This window comes from Triturus cristatus, chromosome 1_2 (genome assembly GCF_964204655.1).
Source record: "Triturus cristatus chromosome 1_2, aTriCri1.1, whole genome shotgun sequence".
NCBI lineage: Eukaryota > Metazoa > Chordata > Amphibia > Caudata > Salamandridae > Triturus > Triturus cristatus.
Genome location: NC_140580.1, coordinates 102314287 through 102332296, shown reverse-complemented (window position 1 = coordinate 102332296; position 18010 = coordinate 102314287). Strand labels below are relative to the sequence as shown.

General features: G+C 47.6%; 1 protein-coding gene across 2 annotated transcripts in view; it reads right to left on the bottom strand.

Annotated features, from left to right (window-relative positions):
• The window catches only part of EIF3A (eukaryotic translation initiation factor 3 subunit A), a 735236-nt gene that overhangs the window by 135604 nt on the left and 581622 nt on the right, over window positions 1-18010 (bottom strand). Inside the window, exons 19-20 of one of the 2 annotated variants that reach the window (XM_085602967.1) lie at window positions 17089-17816; window positions 2098-2118 (exon numbers count right to left, since the gene is read on the bottom strand). In XM_085602967.1, coding sequence (XP_085459093.1) covers window positions 2098-2118; window positions 17089-17816 — 749 coding nt within the window. The remainder of the gene's footprint in view (window positions 1-2097; window positions 2119-17088; window positions 17817-18010) is intronic. The other variant, XM_085602977.1, reaches the window with a different exon arrangement.

Genomic DNA, 18010 nt, shown 5'->3' with positions numbered 1-18010 from the left:
GAAGAGGATTTAAGCCACAAAAGCACTCTCGCCTCCCTATCCCCAAGAGTTTTTGTAGGGAAGGTGCGGCAAATCTTGCAATCTCTTGCCTCATGTTTAGGGTAGAGGCAGTAGATGCAGTCCACATGTTTATCATCAACATGGACTCTCTTCTTGGCGCAGGTCTTGCAGGACTTAAACAAAGCCTTCTTGTCTGACATGCTGAAGCAAGTTGAAACAAAACTGAGTGGCACTCAGGGAGACTCCCTTCCACACGACGTGCGGTGAAAATCTGAGGAGAACTGGCTCTGCTGAGAGGGTTCTAGAAGGGTGCTGGTGTCTGATTGGTTGTTACCAAATTCTTGGTTCCTTTTGCTTAAGGAGGTAGATAGGCTGCTAAGATATAGGCTTTTGGCCTTTTCTTTGGGCCTACTCCTACTAACATTTTGGCACTACTTTTTTATTTACCGGGGACTCCCACCTCGGCGACGGGGAATGATTCAGGCATGTGAATCTATGAAAGATACCCCAATACTGGATAAGTCAATGTTTTGTATTGTATTGGAGGGGGAGGTGCGTGTATTAGAACCTCTACCTCTGCTCTTGCTGTTGTTTCCTCTGTAACCCCATCTGAAGTAGTTTTTAGAGCCAGAGGTTTGGTTATTGCCCTTGTATGTAGATGTAGTTTCCGAGGAACTATTTGTAGACCCTGCTCGGTAGAAGTAACGCCTTGTGTGGACTGAAGAGCTCCCATTGATTTGGCCACTTCAGTGAAGAATCTACCACTGGGCCAAAGATGTGTTGTTTATCAAAGGGTGTGTTCAATATGGAGGTCTGAACCCCGATATATGGAACCAGGCTTGTCTTCTTAAAAAGACACTAGTGTTCAACGCACTGGCAGATGTGTCAGCAGCATCTAGGGAACATCTGATTTGATTGTTCAAAATAATTTCTCCCTCCTGTACCAAGTCCTGTGCTTTAGATTTATGCTCTTGGGGTAGAAATTGGATGAGTTGTTCTATTTCATCCCAATGCGCACCGTCGTATCTGGCTAATAGCGCTTGTGTGTTAGATACGGGCCAGAAGTTGGCTGCTTGTGTGGCCACCCTTTTCCCTGAAGCATCTAGAAGCTTTGATTCTTTATCTGGGGGTGTAGCATCCCTGTAGCTTGAGAGTTTGCCCTTTTGCGTGCATTTGAAACTACCAATGAGTCCAAGGGTAATTGGCCCTTTATCTACACTGGATCAGGTGGTGCTGGCTTGTACTTTTTATCCACTCTAGGGGTGAGGATACATGCCCCGACAGGATCGTTAAATATGTCGTCTACATGCCTGATCATCCCTTTTAGCATGGGTAGCGTATGTGTTGATTTCAGTGTACTATTAAGTGTTTCAAAAAGGAAATCCTCTTCGAGGGATTCTTTGTGGAGTTGCACCACATGGTAATTGGCAGCCCTGCCTAACAATTTATTATAGCCTACACGGTCATCTGGTGGAGAGGGCTTGGTAGGGTACAAGTCAGGATCGTTGTCTGTGGGCAAGTCAGTGTTGTAGTCGTCCCATTCATCTACAGTTTGCGGCTGATCATCATTACCATCCCCATCATCCTGATTGTCAGGTGTATGTGGTGGCGAGTGCTCATGTGAAGTTAGTACAGGTAGAGACTGAGGAGAATGTGGTGCTGGAAGAGGAAGAGGGGAAGGGTTAGTTCCAATTGTTCTCTTTTTCAAAGGAATGGGATATTACTCTTCAGTATCAGTCCTTCTCTTTACAGTCACTTTGGTGGAAATGTGTCCAGTTTTTAAGTTTCTAAGTGTGGAGTTGGAAAATCTATAAAAATAGTCTCTAGAACTGTAACAAAGTAACCAAAACGCTTTTACTTACGTGTTTACAGGAAATGTCCCATTGCAGTATCCAGTTATACTGCACTGTGCAAGAAAAGTAATCTGTAAAGTAATCTACTTGACATTCTACTGAAAATCCAATACAAAGTATATGTACAATATTTTAAAGCACTGCATTACTATTAGTTCTACTGTATCAAACCAAAAGTCCATATACAACTGCAATACAAACTGTTTACAAACTGTATTATTACTGCAAAGTACTTATCACGTACCTGTGGCAGGCTTGCTTGGTTCTAGGAAATAAAATAAAGAATATTTTTATACAAAACCAATTTGTCTGAAGTTCAGTCTTTGAGCGTGATATCATTTGCTTATTGAGTGTGTACAAAAAATGCTTAACACTACCCTCTGATAAAGCCTTACTGCTCGCCCACACTACCACAAATAGAGAGTAAGGTGCTATCTACTTTTACCTCTGCCTACCTTTGGGGTTCCACTTGACACTGTACACACTATACCTCACTTTGGTATAAGTATATACAGAGCCAGCTTCCTACACTAATGGAATGAGTGGGAGAGGCGGAAAAGCATAGGCAAATATCCCTGACCAGTTCATCCATAGTGCATTACCTTTGGACAGCGGGTGTGGGTACCTGGAGGCAAAGTTAGGGCATTTTGCGTTTTGGTGTGTGGCAAAAAGATCTATTTGAGGGACACACCAACTTTGAAAGTATGAGAGGACACCTTGAGGGTGAAGTTCTCATTTGTGTACTTGCTGTCTGCTGAGAAGATCGGAAATCTGCTTGTTCACTCCTGGGAGGTGTTCCGCTAGGAGATATATTTTGCGGTGCATGGCCCACCTCCAAATATCTTGGGCCATGTGTAACAGTTGGAGAGAGTGGTTCCCCCCCCCCCCCCCCCCCCCCACACGTTTTTGTACATAATACATAACGGTCATGTCGGTACGAACTAGGACAGCTTTTCTGACCAGGTGAGTCTGAAATGCTTTGCGCGCTAGAAATACTGCTAGCAGCTATAGATGGATTGTGGAGAGTTTTTTTGCGGTTGACTCCACAGGCCTTGCACCGTGTGGTATTGAAGATGAGCCCCCCCCCCCCCCCCAACCAGTGAGGGACGCATCTGCTGATAGCAATGTCTGTGGAACTGGGTCTATGAAGGACTGTCTTTTTGATAAGTTTTGTGTGCTCCACCACTGCAGAGAGCAATGAGTACGGTCGCTTACCAACACTACATCAGTTAACAGACCCTGTGATTGGTTCCACTGACTTGCTAAGCATTCCTGTAGGGGACGCATGTGAAGCCTGGCATGGGGAACAATCTTGATGCAAGATGCCATAATTCCCAGTAGTTGCATATACACTTGAGCTGGAAGCGAGTGATTGGACTGAAACTGGAGAATTAGAGCCTGAATGTTGTGAATTCTTACTGCATTGAGGAAGGCCAGAGCCTTATGAGTATCTAAAGTGGCTCCTAGGTAATTTTGAGTGTTGGAAGGTTGGAGGTGCGATTTCAACACATTGACTGTGAACCTCAGTTGGTGCAGTAACTGCAGTGTCCTGTGAGTATGTTGGAGACACTTTGGATACGTAGTGGCTTTGATGAGCCAGTCGTCCAAGTAGGGGCAGGCATGAATGTGCTGTCTTCTCAGATGAGCAGCGTCTACTGCCAGAAACATTGTAAGGAATCTGGGAGCAATTGTGACTCCGAAGGGGAGTACCTTGAACTGATAATGTTGGCCCGCTATCACAAATCTGAGAAATTTGCGATGAGCAGGATGTATTGGAATATGGAAGTAGGCGTCCTTAAAGTTCAGAGTAGACAAAGTGTCCCTGTTGCAGGAGTGGGAGCACTAGTTAAAGTGTTATCATGTGAAAATGGCCTGAATGTATGTAAAGATTTAATTCTCGGAGGTCCAAGATTGGTCTAACAGAACCGTCCTTTTTGGGAATACGAAAGTAAAAGGAGTATACGCTCGACCCGTGGTATTGTAGTGGTACGGGCTCTATAGCCCCTTTTAAAAGGAGACTCAACCTCGTTTGAGGAGGTGAAAGTGATCCGGTGACAATTTGGGTTGTGCTACAGGTTGGTGGTTAACCCTGCCAGCTGGTCTTCGTGAGGGTGTGTCCCTACCCATGCCTCTGAAATGTAGTGTTCCCATGGCCCTTGCAGTCTTATTCTCCTTCAATTGGTTTAATGTTGTCGTCCACAGCTGTTCCGAATATCTGTTCACCATTGAACAGGCAGTTCAATATGTTATTTTGTACACCTGGTTTGAAACATGACATTCGTAGCCAGGCGTGCCTTCTCTCAGTGATTCCAATCATCATCCGTCTGCTAGATCGTTCTGCCGCGTCTAGGGCTGATTTTAAACATGTGTTTGCCATGTTCTTCCCCTTTTCCACTAAGTGGCTTGCCCTTCTTTGGAATTGGTCTGGCAGGTGTTTTAGTAGTTCACCTACTTACTCCCAGTGTGGATATGCAAGTCTGTTGATTAATGCATTTGAATTTACGATGTGCCACTGAAATGCCGCACTTCGTTCCACCTTTCCTCCCATGAGATCCATTCTTTTGCTCTTTGTCTGGTGGTGGCCCCACATTAGTGGGTACATTTGCTCTCTTCCTAGCCGTGGAAGTCATCATTGAGTCAGCTGGCATTGATCCCCTGATGTACATAGGATCCTTTGAGGAATGTTTGTATTTCTTCTCACCCCTTGGTGTGACTGCCTTGCATGTAGCAGGTTCTTGAAAGGCTTTCTTACCCTGGTCCAGTACACTTGGTAGCATGGGAAGGAATGGACTCGTCGTTTGTGTAGGCAGCAAGGTCCCTAGAAGAAAACATGAATGAGGCTTTTCTTCCTCATTGCACTCCATAAGAGTCTGCTGCTTTCTTTATCACTAGATTGTACATCCCAATGTCATCTGGTGGTGAGGGCCTAGAGGGGTATGAGTCTACCCCTTCTTCTGGTAATTCGGCGTAGAGATCTTGCGACTCAGAGGTCGCCAAACCATTTTCGGTTTGGTCTTCTTCCTCTCCTTCGAAGTAATACTCTTCCTCCTTGACAGGTTCCGCTGTTGTCGGCGGCTCTAATTCTTCGTTGTCTTTTTCGGCGTTGGTCGAAATTTTCGCCGGAATTTTGAATTGCTTCAATTTCTTGGCAAAAGCTTTCTTGCGTTGCAAGATACTCGCCATTTCGGCACGAGCCTTTTCTTTTTCTTTTCTAACTCCGATGCTTGTGTTTCGGCATCGAGATTTTCTGCCTTTCTTTTGGAGCTTGTTGATGTCAAAGCTTGTTTAACCCCTTCTTTTTTCGATGTCGAACTGTCCCTTTCGTGACTGTTCTTCGATGGCTGTCTTTTCTAGGATTTTTGCAGGCTGGGAGTCCTTGTCTAAGGAAACGACTGACCGTTTGGCCTTGGAAGCACTTGTGGTCGTAGACTGTTTCCACGCCAAGTCTCCTTTCGGGGACTTAGTCACTCTTTCATGGGTCGGCTGACTGTTTGGGGGTCGATGCTTCTCTTACCTCCTTTGGAGTTTTCTTTTCGACCTCGACAACTGGAACGTGTGGGTCGTATTAGCCTTCAGGCCCTTCGCCGAAGTTGCCCTCTTCGCTGGAGAGGCCCAGGTCTCGAAGGGACGGAGGTGGTCCTTGACCCTGCATGCTGTAATTTGCTCTTCTGCCTCTCTCTCACCCTTAAAGTCTTCGGGGTGAACGCCGAGCATGCGTTGAAACCTTCGCTTAGGTGGTTGAGCGGCAGGCAAAGGTTACAGACCGGATGCTGATCCTTCTGTGCGTACTTGTGGAGACAATACTCACAGAACTTGAATGGAGTCTTGTCCATTACCGCGCACAGGGAGCCCCCTGTATGCGCATTCTCCGTAGCACGTCGAAGTTTTGGTCCTTTCCCCTTCGCTGCATACCAGTTCCCCCAACTCAAAGGCCAGTACGTCGATAAAGTTGTTTTCCTGGTGAATTCGTTATCTTTCGTCGATTCTTCTCTCTAAACTTTTGGAGCTCCTTCCGTATTCATCCAGACCCAACGGTAGAAAAAACTAATCTGAAGATGGAGACCAAAGATGGGAACTTCCAGAGGAAGCATGTTGTTGGAAATGGCCCTTTTTGCAGGGTCATCCCTAAACTTTTTGCCTTCCTCCTGTATTTTTTCTGACCTGTTTGTGTTGGTTTTATGACCCTGGGCACTTAACCACTGCTGATCAGTGCTAAAGTGCATATGCTCTCCCTTGGTAAATATGACTGAATTGGTATATCCCTGATTGGCTTATTTGGTTTACCTGTTAGTCCCTAGTAGCGAGGCCTGTGTGTGCCCAGGGCTGGTAAACCGAATGCTGCTGGTGAGCCTGCAGCGCTGGTTTGCGCCACCCACAGAAGCAGCTTGTAAAGTGTCTCTCAGACCTGCCACTGCAGTGTCTGCGTGTAGTCCAGAACTGCCATCTTGGCTGTGAAGTGCACCCACTTCCCAGCCCCTGAACCTTCCCTTGGCATCATGTGAGTCGCCCCTATGGTAGGGTGCATTGTATGTGTAAGGAAGGACATGCCCCGATGTGTGTAGCATGTCCTGGTAGTGAAATACACCCAATTTCGTTTTTCACTACTGTAAGGCTACCTGATCTCCATAGGCCAGAATGGGCAGTTTGACTATTACATTCTATAGTCCTAACTGACCCAAAGAACATGGTAGAAAAACGAATTTAGTATGCCTGAGCTCAGAATATTAAAATACATCTTTTAGAAAGTAGGTATTTTCTTGCCTAAGCCTTCCAGTGTGCTCTGCTGTTGTGTATTGGCCGTCTGGTTCTAGAGTGACAGGGCTGGGGAATTCCAGGAGACAGGGTGAGGTGTCCCAGTGGTGAATAGAGAGATCTAGATGGGTGGGAGGAGTGGCACCTGGGACCTGAATAGGGCTGTGCCTTCCCTCCACAATGCTGGTTCCACCTCCTGTGGTGCGTCTGATGTCTCTGCCCTGCACTCTAAAAGGAAAGAAGCAGCCTGGTAAACAAAGTGCTCCAGGACTGAGCAGAACTGGTTCTGGCTGGGTTCAGTGACTTGTGGCTTCTGAGAACAAAGACTTTTGGGGTATAAATATCTGTGCTGAAACCCCTACAATTTGTATTTCTCCTGGACAACAAGAAGAACCTCTGTCCGTGTAACTGAAGGAATCTGCAGGAGGTGACTGTCCTTGTGCGCTGTTTCTTGGATTGGCCTGCAGTGGTTACTACTGGACTTGGAAGAAGAGGAAAAGGACTTTGCTTTCGCAAGTTGAAATAAAAGTTCTCTCCAATCACCCAACGGCTAGAAGAGCTAGCCTCCTGCTGGAGTCTCAGGCACATCAGACTCCACCACCAGCCTCCTGTTTCTATCTGCAGGTGAGGCTCCTGTGAGTTCCAGGCCCTCTAGTTCTACTACAGAGAAGAGTGTGCTGAAAATCGTCGCCAACTCCCGTTTGCGAGCCGCCGCAGCTGAAGCGCGTACGAAAAATCATCGCGCTGCTGCCGCTGAGTGCTCGCTACCGGAGATCATCGCATCGCACGTTTGCGGGCCTCCAAGTGCTCACTAACCAAAGATCATCACATCGAGTTCATCGCTTCACGACATCGCAGCGCGGGCGTCCGCCATTTTCATCGCACCCAAGTCATCGCTCCCTCGGGGAGCGCAATTTCTTCTTATCGCAATAGAATCGCACACGCAACCAGATCGGCGCATCATCCTCCCATGCGGCAAGGATTTCAACGCATCGCCGGCTTAGCGTGGAGAAGTTTGTCGCTTTGTCCTGCACACAGATCAGCGCATCATCCTCCCTTGCGGCAAGGATTCAACGCATCACTGGTCTCGCGTGAGGAAAATCATCGCTACAGCTCCTTAGCAACATTTTGGTTGTTTTGCTACAGAGTTCAGGTACTTTGTAATTAAAAGGATCGCAGAGACCACTGCTTTGAACTGAGCTCCTCTTTGCACACTTTGAACTATTTTTGCAGCCTTTCAAGAGTAACCCTATTTTTCTAGTATTGTGGATTTTTACTGTTATTGGTCGTGTTAAGTCTATATATAAAGATACTTATTTTTATAACTACTTGTGCGGTGTCCCTTTGTAGTGTTCCTCACTGTGTTTGGTCATAAATGCTTCACACACTGCCTCTGAGATAAGCCTAGCTGCTCGTGCTACGTTACCACAGGATTGAGCAGGGGTTATCAAAGGGTGTAGCTCGCTTACTCTGACTTAGGAAGAAGGGTCCCTACTTGGACAGTGGCCAGCCATTGCAAACTAGAGACCCCCATTTCTAACATGTCGACATCACAGAGGGACACCAAATGGTGTATGTGGACGCCCACCAGCCAAGAAAAAAAAAAACCCTACAATTCCAGACCCAACCACTAGATGGCGGAATAATGCACAGGATAGTAAATCCAGTAAAGATTCACGCTGTAAAACCTGAACGGCAAGTCTCTATCCTTGCCATTGTTGCCTCTGTAACCCCCTCTGAAGAAACCCTTAGAGCAGAGGGTCAATTGTTGCCTTTATAGGTGGTAGAGGCGGTGAATGAGGAGGTATTCTTGGACCCTCCACGATAGAGCGTCGAAAGCAGCCACACCCTGCTGTTAATTGGAAGGCTCCCATAGATTTGGCCACCTCTGTGTCCTTCCTTTTTTCTAGTGATGAAACTACCTCAGGGCCAAAGAGATGTTCCTAATCAAATGGTGTGTGCAGGATAGAAGTTTGAACCTCTGGTTTAAAACCTGAAATGCGTAACCAGGCATGCCTTCTTAAAAGAACGTTGGTGTGGACAGCTCTGCCCGGAGTGTCCGCAGCATCTAGGGCTCACCTGATTGAATTATTGGATATGAGCAGTCCCTCCCGCACTAGGTCTTGCACCTTGGACTTGTGCTCATCAGGTAGAAATTGAAGCAACTGCTCCACTTCATCCCAATGCGCCCTGTCGTACCTAGCTAAAAGTGCTTGGGTATTGGAAATGCGCAAAACGTTAGCCTGGGAGGCTACTCTTTTCCCCGAAGCGGCTAACAACTTAGATTCTTTGTCTTGGGTGGAGCATCTCCTGTGGTTTGGGAATTGGCCCTTTTGCGTGCGTTGGAAACTATCAAGGAATCCAATGGTAACTGCCCCCTTATGTATGCTGAATCTGATGGTGCCGGCTTAGATTAGTCTACCCTAGGGGTGAGAATATGTGCCCTGACTGGATCATTAAAAATGTCATCCACGGTGTGAATCTCTGCAGCTCTGCATGCCAAGAACAGATGCATATTAGTAAGTAACATTTTCTGTTCGAGGCATATGAGCTGCAGAATTCACACTCTATGCATAGACTGTACAGCAGTATCTACCCAAACGGTGGTCGCCTGTATCGGTTGCAGTGGTTTGAAAAAGTGTCCCAAGAACAGCTTGGCCTACAGAAGCTTGTTGCTTTGCCTGCACATCTACACAATAGTGTTTGGTGAAGGTGTGTATTGTAGACCGTTTTGCTGCCTTGCATATGTCTTCTAGGGGAATGTTCCCTAAGAATGCCATGGAAGCCCCTAGTTTGCGTGTTGAATGCGCTCTAGGGGCAATTGTTAACATACGTTTTGCTCTCTGATAGCATATTTGAATACATTTTACCATCTACCTGGGCAATTCCTACTTTAGAAATTGGATTGCCTTTATGAGGTGGAGAGAAAGCTACAAACAGTTGTTTTGTCTTTCTGAAGGCTTTAGTCCTGTCTATGCAATAAAGCAAAGCTCTTGACGTCAAGCGTGTGAAGAGCTCTTTCCACTACAGAATCAGGGTTTTGGAAAAATACTGTTAACTCTACTGATTAAGATGGAAAGCAGAGATAACTTTAGGAAGGAATTTTGGATTTCTCCTAAGAACCACCTTGTTACGATGTATTTGTAAGAATGGTTCTTGTATGGTTAAAGCCTGGATCTCACTTACGCTCCTGAAAGAGGCGATTGCGACAAGGAAAGCTACTTTCCATGTAAGGAGTTGTAATTCACATTTTTGTAAAGGTTCAAATGGGGGACCCATGAGTCTAGTAAGAATAATGTTTAGGTTCCACACTGGAGAGGGTGGCAGTCTGGGTGGAATTATTCATTTAAGGCCTTCCATGAAGGCTTTGATAGCAGGCACTCTAAAGAATGACAAATGGTGTCTGTTTTGTAGGTAGGCTGCAAGGGCAGCCAGATGTAATCTTATGGATGAGTATGCCAGATTGCATCTGTGAAGGTGTAGCAAATAGCAGATGTTTTGAATTGAAGCATCCAATGGGTCAGTTTTGTTATTATTGCAGTAAATGACGAATCTCTTCCATTTAGCTGCCTAGCAAGCTCTAGTAGTGGGGCGTCTGGCTTCTTTAATAATGTTCACACAGTCCGGTGGGAGGTTGAGGTAACCAAACTCTAGGATTTCAGGAGCCAGATCGGTAGATTCAGTTGTGCTGGATCTGGGTGCCTTATCTCTCCATGGTTCTGCATTAGCAGCTTTGGGGAGAGACGTAATTTTTGGTGTGGAACTAGTGAGAGTTAGAGTAGTGTTGTGAACCATGGTTGTCGTGCCCATGGTGGAGCAACTAGGATCATCTTGAGAGACTGTTTGAGCTTGCGTACTACTATTGGAAGGAGCAGGAGTGGCCGAAAGGCGTACGCAAATCTGCCTGACCAGTTCATCCATATCGCATTGCCCTTGGACAAAGGGTGTGGGAACCTGGCGGCAAAGGTTGGGCATTTTGCGTTTGCATGTGTGGCGAACAGATCTATATCTGGTTGGCCACTCCTCTGGAAGAAGGGTTGAAGAACTTGCGGATGAAGTTCCCATTTGTGTATTTGTTGAGTCTGACAACTTAACAGATCCGCCATCTGATAGTTCACACCTGGAAGATGTTCTGGCAGAAGATATATGTTTTGTGGACTGGCCTATCTCCATATACTTTGCGCTAGATGAGACAGCTGCAAAGAGGTTTTCCTCATGTTGTCTGTGCGAACTAGGACCGCTTTGGTGAGGAGATGTGTTTGGAACGACTTTAAACGCTAGAAAAATTGCCAGTAATTCTAGGTAATTGGAGTGAAACTGTTTTTGTTGAGTGGTCCACCTGCCCTGAATTGTGTGGTTTAGGAGAAGGGCTCGCCAGCTGGTGAGTGATGTGTCTGCTGTTAGCACTATCTGTGGAACTGGCTCTAGGAACAGCTGCCCTCTGTAAAGATTTTGGGTGTTCCACCATTGCAGAGAGCGATGCGTGCGGCTGTCCACCAACACCAGATATGTAAGTTGACCGTGAGCCTGGTTCCACTGATGTGCTATGCATTCCTGCGCATCTGAAGTCTTGCGTGAGGTACAATAAAAATGCAAGAGGCCATCATTCCTATGAGTTGCATAAACACTCGGGCTGGAAGAGAGCGTTGGGGCTGAAATTTGGCGATGAGGGTTTGCATACTGGCTATCCTTGCTGGATTAGGGTATGCTAGAGCTTTGGAAGTGTCTATTGTGGCTCCTAGATACTGATGCATGTAGGAGAGTTTAAGGTGTGACTTGGTGTAGTTTACTGTGAACCCCAAGTTGTGTAGCAGCTGAATGGTTTGAGGAGTGTGGTGAACAAACTGGTTGTATGACTTGGCTTTTATGAGCCAGTCGTCAAGGTATGGAAATACATGGATTTGTTGTCTTCGCAAGTGTGCTGCTACTACTGCAAGGCACTTTGTGAACACCCTGGGTGCTGTGGTCACCCCAAATGGAAGGACTTTGCACATACTGTTGTCCGTCCAGTGTGAACCTTAGGTACCTATTTTCTGTGAGAAGGGTGTATGGGGAATAGTAGGCGTCCTTGAGATCTAGTGCGGCAAGGAAGTCGCCTTGTTGAAGCAGTGGAAGAGTGATCATGTGAAAATGATCTGACTGCATGTACAGATTGAGGAGTCTGAGGTCCAATATTGGCCTTAGGGTACCGTCCTTTTTGGGGATTAGGAAATTTAGAGAGTAAACTCCTGTTCCTTGATGTTGTATGGGGACTGGTTCTATTGCGTGCTTTTGAAGCAGTGAAAGAACTTAATGTTTGACGAGTGTCAGATGTTCCGTGGACATTGGACGCTGCTTGGGTGGTGTATTGGGTGGAGTTGCTGTAAGTTCCAGGTAGTAACCATACTGGATAATTTGTCTTACCCACTTGTCTGTGTTGATGGATTTCCAGACAGGTGCGAACTGTGAGTCTCCCTCCGACCGAAGTGGAATGGTCTGGAGGGAAGTCATGGTTTATTAGAGGGAGAGGCGCGAATGTTGTTGTTACCTCAGCATCTTCCTTTGTTGTTATTTCCTCTGTAGGGGATGTTTGTGTGGGGCTTTTGTATGAGGAAGAGAAAGTGTCTGCACTGATATTTTTGGATGCGCCTCTATAGAAGGAGCGCCGAAAGGAACCTCGTGTGGATGGAGACTGTAATGCTCCCATGGATTTAGCAGTCTCCGTGTCCTTTTTCATTTTTTCTAAGGCTGTATCCACAGCTGGGCCAAACAGTCGTTCATGATTGAATGGGTGATTGAGGATAGTTATTTGTACCTCCTGTTTGAAGCCAGAGATGCGCAACTAGGCATATCTTCTCAGTAACACTAGTGTTAATGGACCTGGACGTGGTATCTGCTGCATCAAGGGCACACTTGATTGATGTATTAGTTATTAATTTGCCCTCTTGAATTAAATCATTGGCCTGGGTCTTGTATTGATGAGGTAAAGGCTGTAATAGGGTTTCTAGTTGGTTGTAATGAGCCCAATCATACCTGGCAAGTAATGCCTGTGCATTGGCTATCCTCCAGTGATTAGCTGCTCGGGAAGCAACTCGTTTGCCCGAAGCATCTAATAATTTAGACGCCTTGTCCAGAGGTGAGTATGGTGGAATTATGGGAGTGTGTGGTGGAGAGAAAGGCTTAGGAGGATAAACAGGAGAAGAGGGTCGTAGAGGTGAAGTAGCACAGTCTCTTTTCTTTGCAGGCACCTCAGGGATGTGTGGGGTGTCCAATTTCCTCTTCTTGTGTGGAACATTAACCAGATGTCCTGTTTTGGGGTCCACTTGGAGTGTTTTTTGCTTCGGCTCGATGGGATCCGGTCGAAAAAGTTCTTCCTCTTCGGTAGTCGCTTTTGTCGCCGATTTTTTTCGGGTCCGAGCGAGGTTTAGATTTGTTTTTGGATCCTTCAGCTTCGATGTCGTAATCTTTTTTGGTTCCATAATTATTTGGTTACGGGTCCCAGGCCTTTTCCTTCAGCCCGAGGTGCTCGGTGCAGATTGTTTTCTGTTTCTGGGGACTGCGGGTGTTGGATGTGCTCCCGCCTTCGGTGCTGATGGTGTCTGTGGGGCATGGATATGTGGTTTGGTCGGTGCCAAGCCGCTGGAAGGCTTCTCCTTTGTCTTCGGAGCCGGGCCTGGGGGCGAGGCCTCTGAAGCTTTCTTTCAGATAAGACGGGGGCCAGCAGGCGAAGTCTTGACCAGAGCCTTCTTTTTTTCAGGTGGGGTTGGGGTAGGGAGTGTTGTACTCACTCGTTGACCTGGAGTGATGTGGTTGTCGGAGTCGTCTGCTTCGGAAACGATTTCCAGATCCTCCGAATCCTCCTCCGAGACATCGGGGCCTTCAGTGAAGATGTCCTCAGGAACCGGAGCTGCTTGTTGCGTCATAACGAGTCGTCGAGCCCGGCGATCACGGATAGTTTTCTTGGATCGAAAAGAGGCGCAGGCCTGGCAATTACTCTCCTCGGGCGAGAGACAGAGGTTACAGACCTTGTGTTGGTCGCTGTGTGGGAATTTAGCTCCACACTGGGGGCTTTTTTAAATGGAGTCCTTTCCATTAGCCGTAGGCCCTAAAGGGGTCAATAGGCCCAGCGGCCTGCGTCAACGACTAGAATCGGGTATTTTGAGGAGCGTGTCGAAGGGCACGAAAACAAAACCATACCGTTGAGTTTTTGATGATTTGCGCGTCGAAAAGGTTTGGAAAACACTGTACCGAACCAGAGCGCTGAAGTTACATCCGAACCCGATGGTGGAAAAAAAAAAACCTGAGGATGGAGTCGATGCCCATGCGCACTATCGTCCAAGGGAGGAGTCACCTATCTCGTCACTACAAAAGACTTCTTCCAAGACAACAAGGTGCAAGAATCCAAGCCCAACACCAGATTGCGATCGATGCACAGTGTGTGAATTCTGCAGCTCATATACCTCGAACATAGAGCTCACGCTGTTTCGGATCCGGTTTGGAAGGTGGAACATCGGAATGGTGCTCTTTTGGCGGAACCGGCACATCAGTTTGTTTCGGTGCCGAAAGGTTAGGTGCCGGGGTTTTGGATGTCGAGGATTTCGGAGGTGGGGCGGAGCCTGATTTTGACTTGGATCCTGAAGCTTTCGGCTCGGTGCCCGATTTCGAACGGCTTTGTTTGGAGCCGGAAGGCTGAGGGGTATGTTTCAGTGCCGAGCTGGAAGGCGGGGCGTCAGAAACATGTTCAGTGCTGACCGTGGCCCGGAGGAGGGGGTTCGAACTGAGCCTTCCTCAAGGGGCTGAGGTGGACTTTGGGGCAAGAGAGGCTCTGTACTCACGGTACGCTGCTCTTGCAGGATGTCTTCGTCCCCCTAAGAGCCGTAGTCAAAGATGGAGATGGGGTCACGTTCTCTTGTTCTAAATCTTCTCCGAAGAGGTCCGGAATGGAACCGGTGTGTTGGCTTTGCATGTCGTGACATCAAGCCAGACAGTCGCGAAGCGTTTTCTTCGATCAGAAAGCCTTACACGCGTCTCAGTCTTGTTCTCTGTGTTCCGGAGACAAGCACAGGATGCACTCAGAGATATGTGTCATGTCGACTTGTAGTTTAAGGATCTCCGCATGGCACACAGAATGCGCTGGCAGCATGGATGGGTCAGGGGAGGAGTCTCTGAGGGAGGCATAATATATGCTTCAGCCCTCAGACTGTCTCTGGCTACAAGGCCCTTGGTATCCCTGGTACCTTTTACATGCAACATATGTGGGCCAGAGGAGTTCCAATGTGGTAGCAAAGGTCCAGTTTTGGGGAAAGAACACAGGCCCTTGGTACTCGGTTAGCAGGAACCAAGGGTACACTTCATCAAGGAGCATCAAACTTCTGGAAAAAAAGGGGGGCAACCATGCAAAAAGGGGCACTTTCCTGCTAGTGGAGATGCCCGCACCCCTGACCAGGCCCCATTTTTGGGGGTTAGGTTGTCGTGAAAATTAGTAAGCAGGAGAAATGTGGGCCCTCTCAGACAGGGCCACCTCTAAGGTGCCCTTAGCTGAAGTGTACCCCTCCTTTCAAAATCCGCCATATTGTTTTAGAGGATTATAGCCAATAGGGTTAGGGTTATGCACCTTACCCAGAGGTAGTGGACACACAAAGGGAGTAGGCACCCAAAAGCTAAGTAGCCCATTGGCTCCTACCTTCAAACCCATGTAACGTCCCTAAATTGAGTAATTAGAGGCATCCCTGAACCTTAATCCTCAGATTACCAACAACCTACAAAGAAGATCCGTGCAGCAGCAAAGACCGAAGACATCAACTGACTTGGCCCCAGCCTTACTAGCCTGTCTGCAGCCATCTAAGTCCCTGCTAAAGAAGAGACTCATCCCGCAGTCCGGCGACCTCCAGAACCCTGGGAGTACACCCTGCCTTGTAAAAAGACTTTTAATCTCCCATGGACAGCGGACCGGTCCAGACGAAAACCACCTTTAAAGACAAAGTGCTCGGTCTGCAGAACCGCAAAACCCACTACCTTTGCACCAGATACACTCCAGAGCTCCAGTGGCCCACCAGTCCAGCAAAGGTTCTCCAGCAAAATAGAGCAAGAGACCACCATGGGTTGACCCCTTCAGCCTCTGCACGATGACCCCCCCCCCCCCAAGCAACCTCCCCAACCTGCACCGGTAAGCTGATTTCAGATGCCGAAGGACATCCCTGCACCCGGAGCCCCTGGACATTGGGGAGCTCAACCGATGGGGTCCCGACCGCACAGCATATCCCAACTTACCTGTGCAGCTGTAGGTTTCTTTCGTCCAGTCTCCCGGCTTGAGCCTGCAGCCTTTTTCCAAATTAGAGATTCTCCATTTGTTTGCATTGGGACGCCTGACCCTGTGTTGGCAGTCTGCACCCGGTCACCCCTGTGGGTGTAAGTTAGGTGCTGCCTTGTCACCCCCTCTGTGCTTAACTTAACTCCCGGAGACTGGGCTACCAAACCGTTCTACTTACTTGTAAGTTGTACCACATAGTTTACCCCTTTTCTCCATTGGATAACATTAGTACCAGAACCAGAGTTTAACCTCAGCACCCAGCCGCCCAGTGCTGCAGGTGGTGCGGTGAGGTCACTTACTTGAACCTTGCCTGGTACTGATTTCTTCATCCAAAAACTCAATATTGTAAATCTTTTATTTACCTGCATATTGCTGATTAGGTTAACTCCCATTGGATTAGATTGTATTGACTTAAAAGTGTACGAAGTGTTCACTTTTTACATTGAAAAACAGTGACCTTGCAAAATGTATTTTACTGCAACAAAGTATCTTTGGTGCTATAAAATGTGTGTGTACAACAAATGCTTAGCACTGCTCACTAATGTCTAACTACTTGCCCACACTATCACAAAAGAGAGCATTAGTATCTACTTTAGTCTCTGAAAGCCTTCGGGCATCCACTGGACTCTGCGCACACTATACCTTACTTTATTATAGCATATACAGAGCCAGCTTCTTACAGTAGACACCAGCCCTAAAGACTGGCATGTTTTCTCAGTATAGAGGCTGAAGCTAAGCATTTTATTAACTCATACCCAGGCCTGGGCGTCGTTTGCGGATTTTCGCTATGCTGAACTCCGCGAAGTGACAAAAAGAACTCTGCGGAGCTCCGCAAGTGGATAGTGCAGTGCGCACTGCCGTTCGGGCTGATCTTCCTGCCGCTCAGGGAGAAATTCTACCTGAGGAGCAGCTCCCGATCGCCAACTTACCGTTGGCGAGCGGGAAAAAAAAAAACCAGCCGCACTACATGGAGCAGAGTTTTCTGCACTCTGCGAGCTTCGCAGAGCGCGGATTGCAGAAAACTTAGAGTTCATCGCCCAGGCCTACTCATAACCTCAGCAAACAAGGTGCAGTAAATTAGTAATCTTGAGGCAAATGGAGTGAGCTCTTTATACTGCATGCAAACTACCTCTGCTGTGGCTACAAGCTAAATAAAATTCAAAGGTAACAAAAAAAAAAACAACATTTCATTACCTGGTCTCCCCAAAGGCTTCCAGGCATCATCAATGTCATTCCCTCTTCTGGCTGGACGCTCATCATCCCATGCACGCCTAGGTCCACGGTCATCATCCAGTCCACGTTTTGGCCCACGGTCTTCTTCCAGTCCACGCCTGGGCCCACGGTCGTCATCCAGCCCACGCCTGGGCCCACGGTCGTCATCCAGTCCACGCCTGGGCCCATCATCCCAGCCCCTACGAGGAGCTTTGTCATCATCCCAGCCACGACGAGGTGCTCGGTCATCATCAATACCACGACGGGGAGCTCGATCATCGTCTAGCCCACGACGAGGAGTACGATCGTCATCCCAAGCACGCCTTGGTGCACGGTCTTCGTCCCAAGGTCGTTTTGGTGTGCGGTCGTCATCCCACCCCCGACGGGGACCTCTGTCATCATCCAATCCACGTCGTGGGGCCCGATCATCATCTCCTAAACGCCATGATCCCTTATCTTCATCTGCTGCACGTCTGGGTGGTCTGTCATCATCTAAACCTCTCCTCAATGGCCCATCATCTAGACCCCGCCTTATTGGACGCTCATCATCAAGACCCCGTCTTAATGGGCGGTCGTCATCAAGCACTCTCCTTCCAGGTCGGTCATCATCTAAAACACGTTTTACAGGTGAATCTCCACTTTGCACATCAGCACCAGCAGACCGTGAAGGTGGCTCATCATCACGTGCCTCTGCCCTGCGCCAGTCCCTACTGGGGGGTATGAAAAAGAATACAAATTAAGTAAAGAACACAAGTATTAACACACCACATTTTCAAATGGTAGCACAAGTACATTGGTCTATATGACACCACAGTTAAATGCCTCAAGCTCTATGCCTTTATCATTCTGCGTTTCAGATATGGTTTCTTATCATGAACAGCGGTTTTGTTTTCCATTGTGCAAA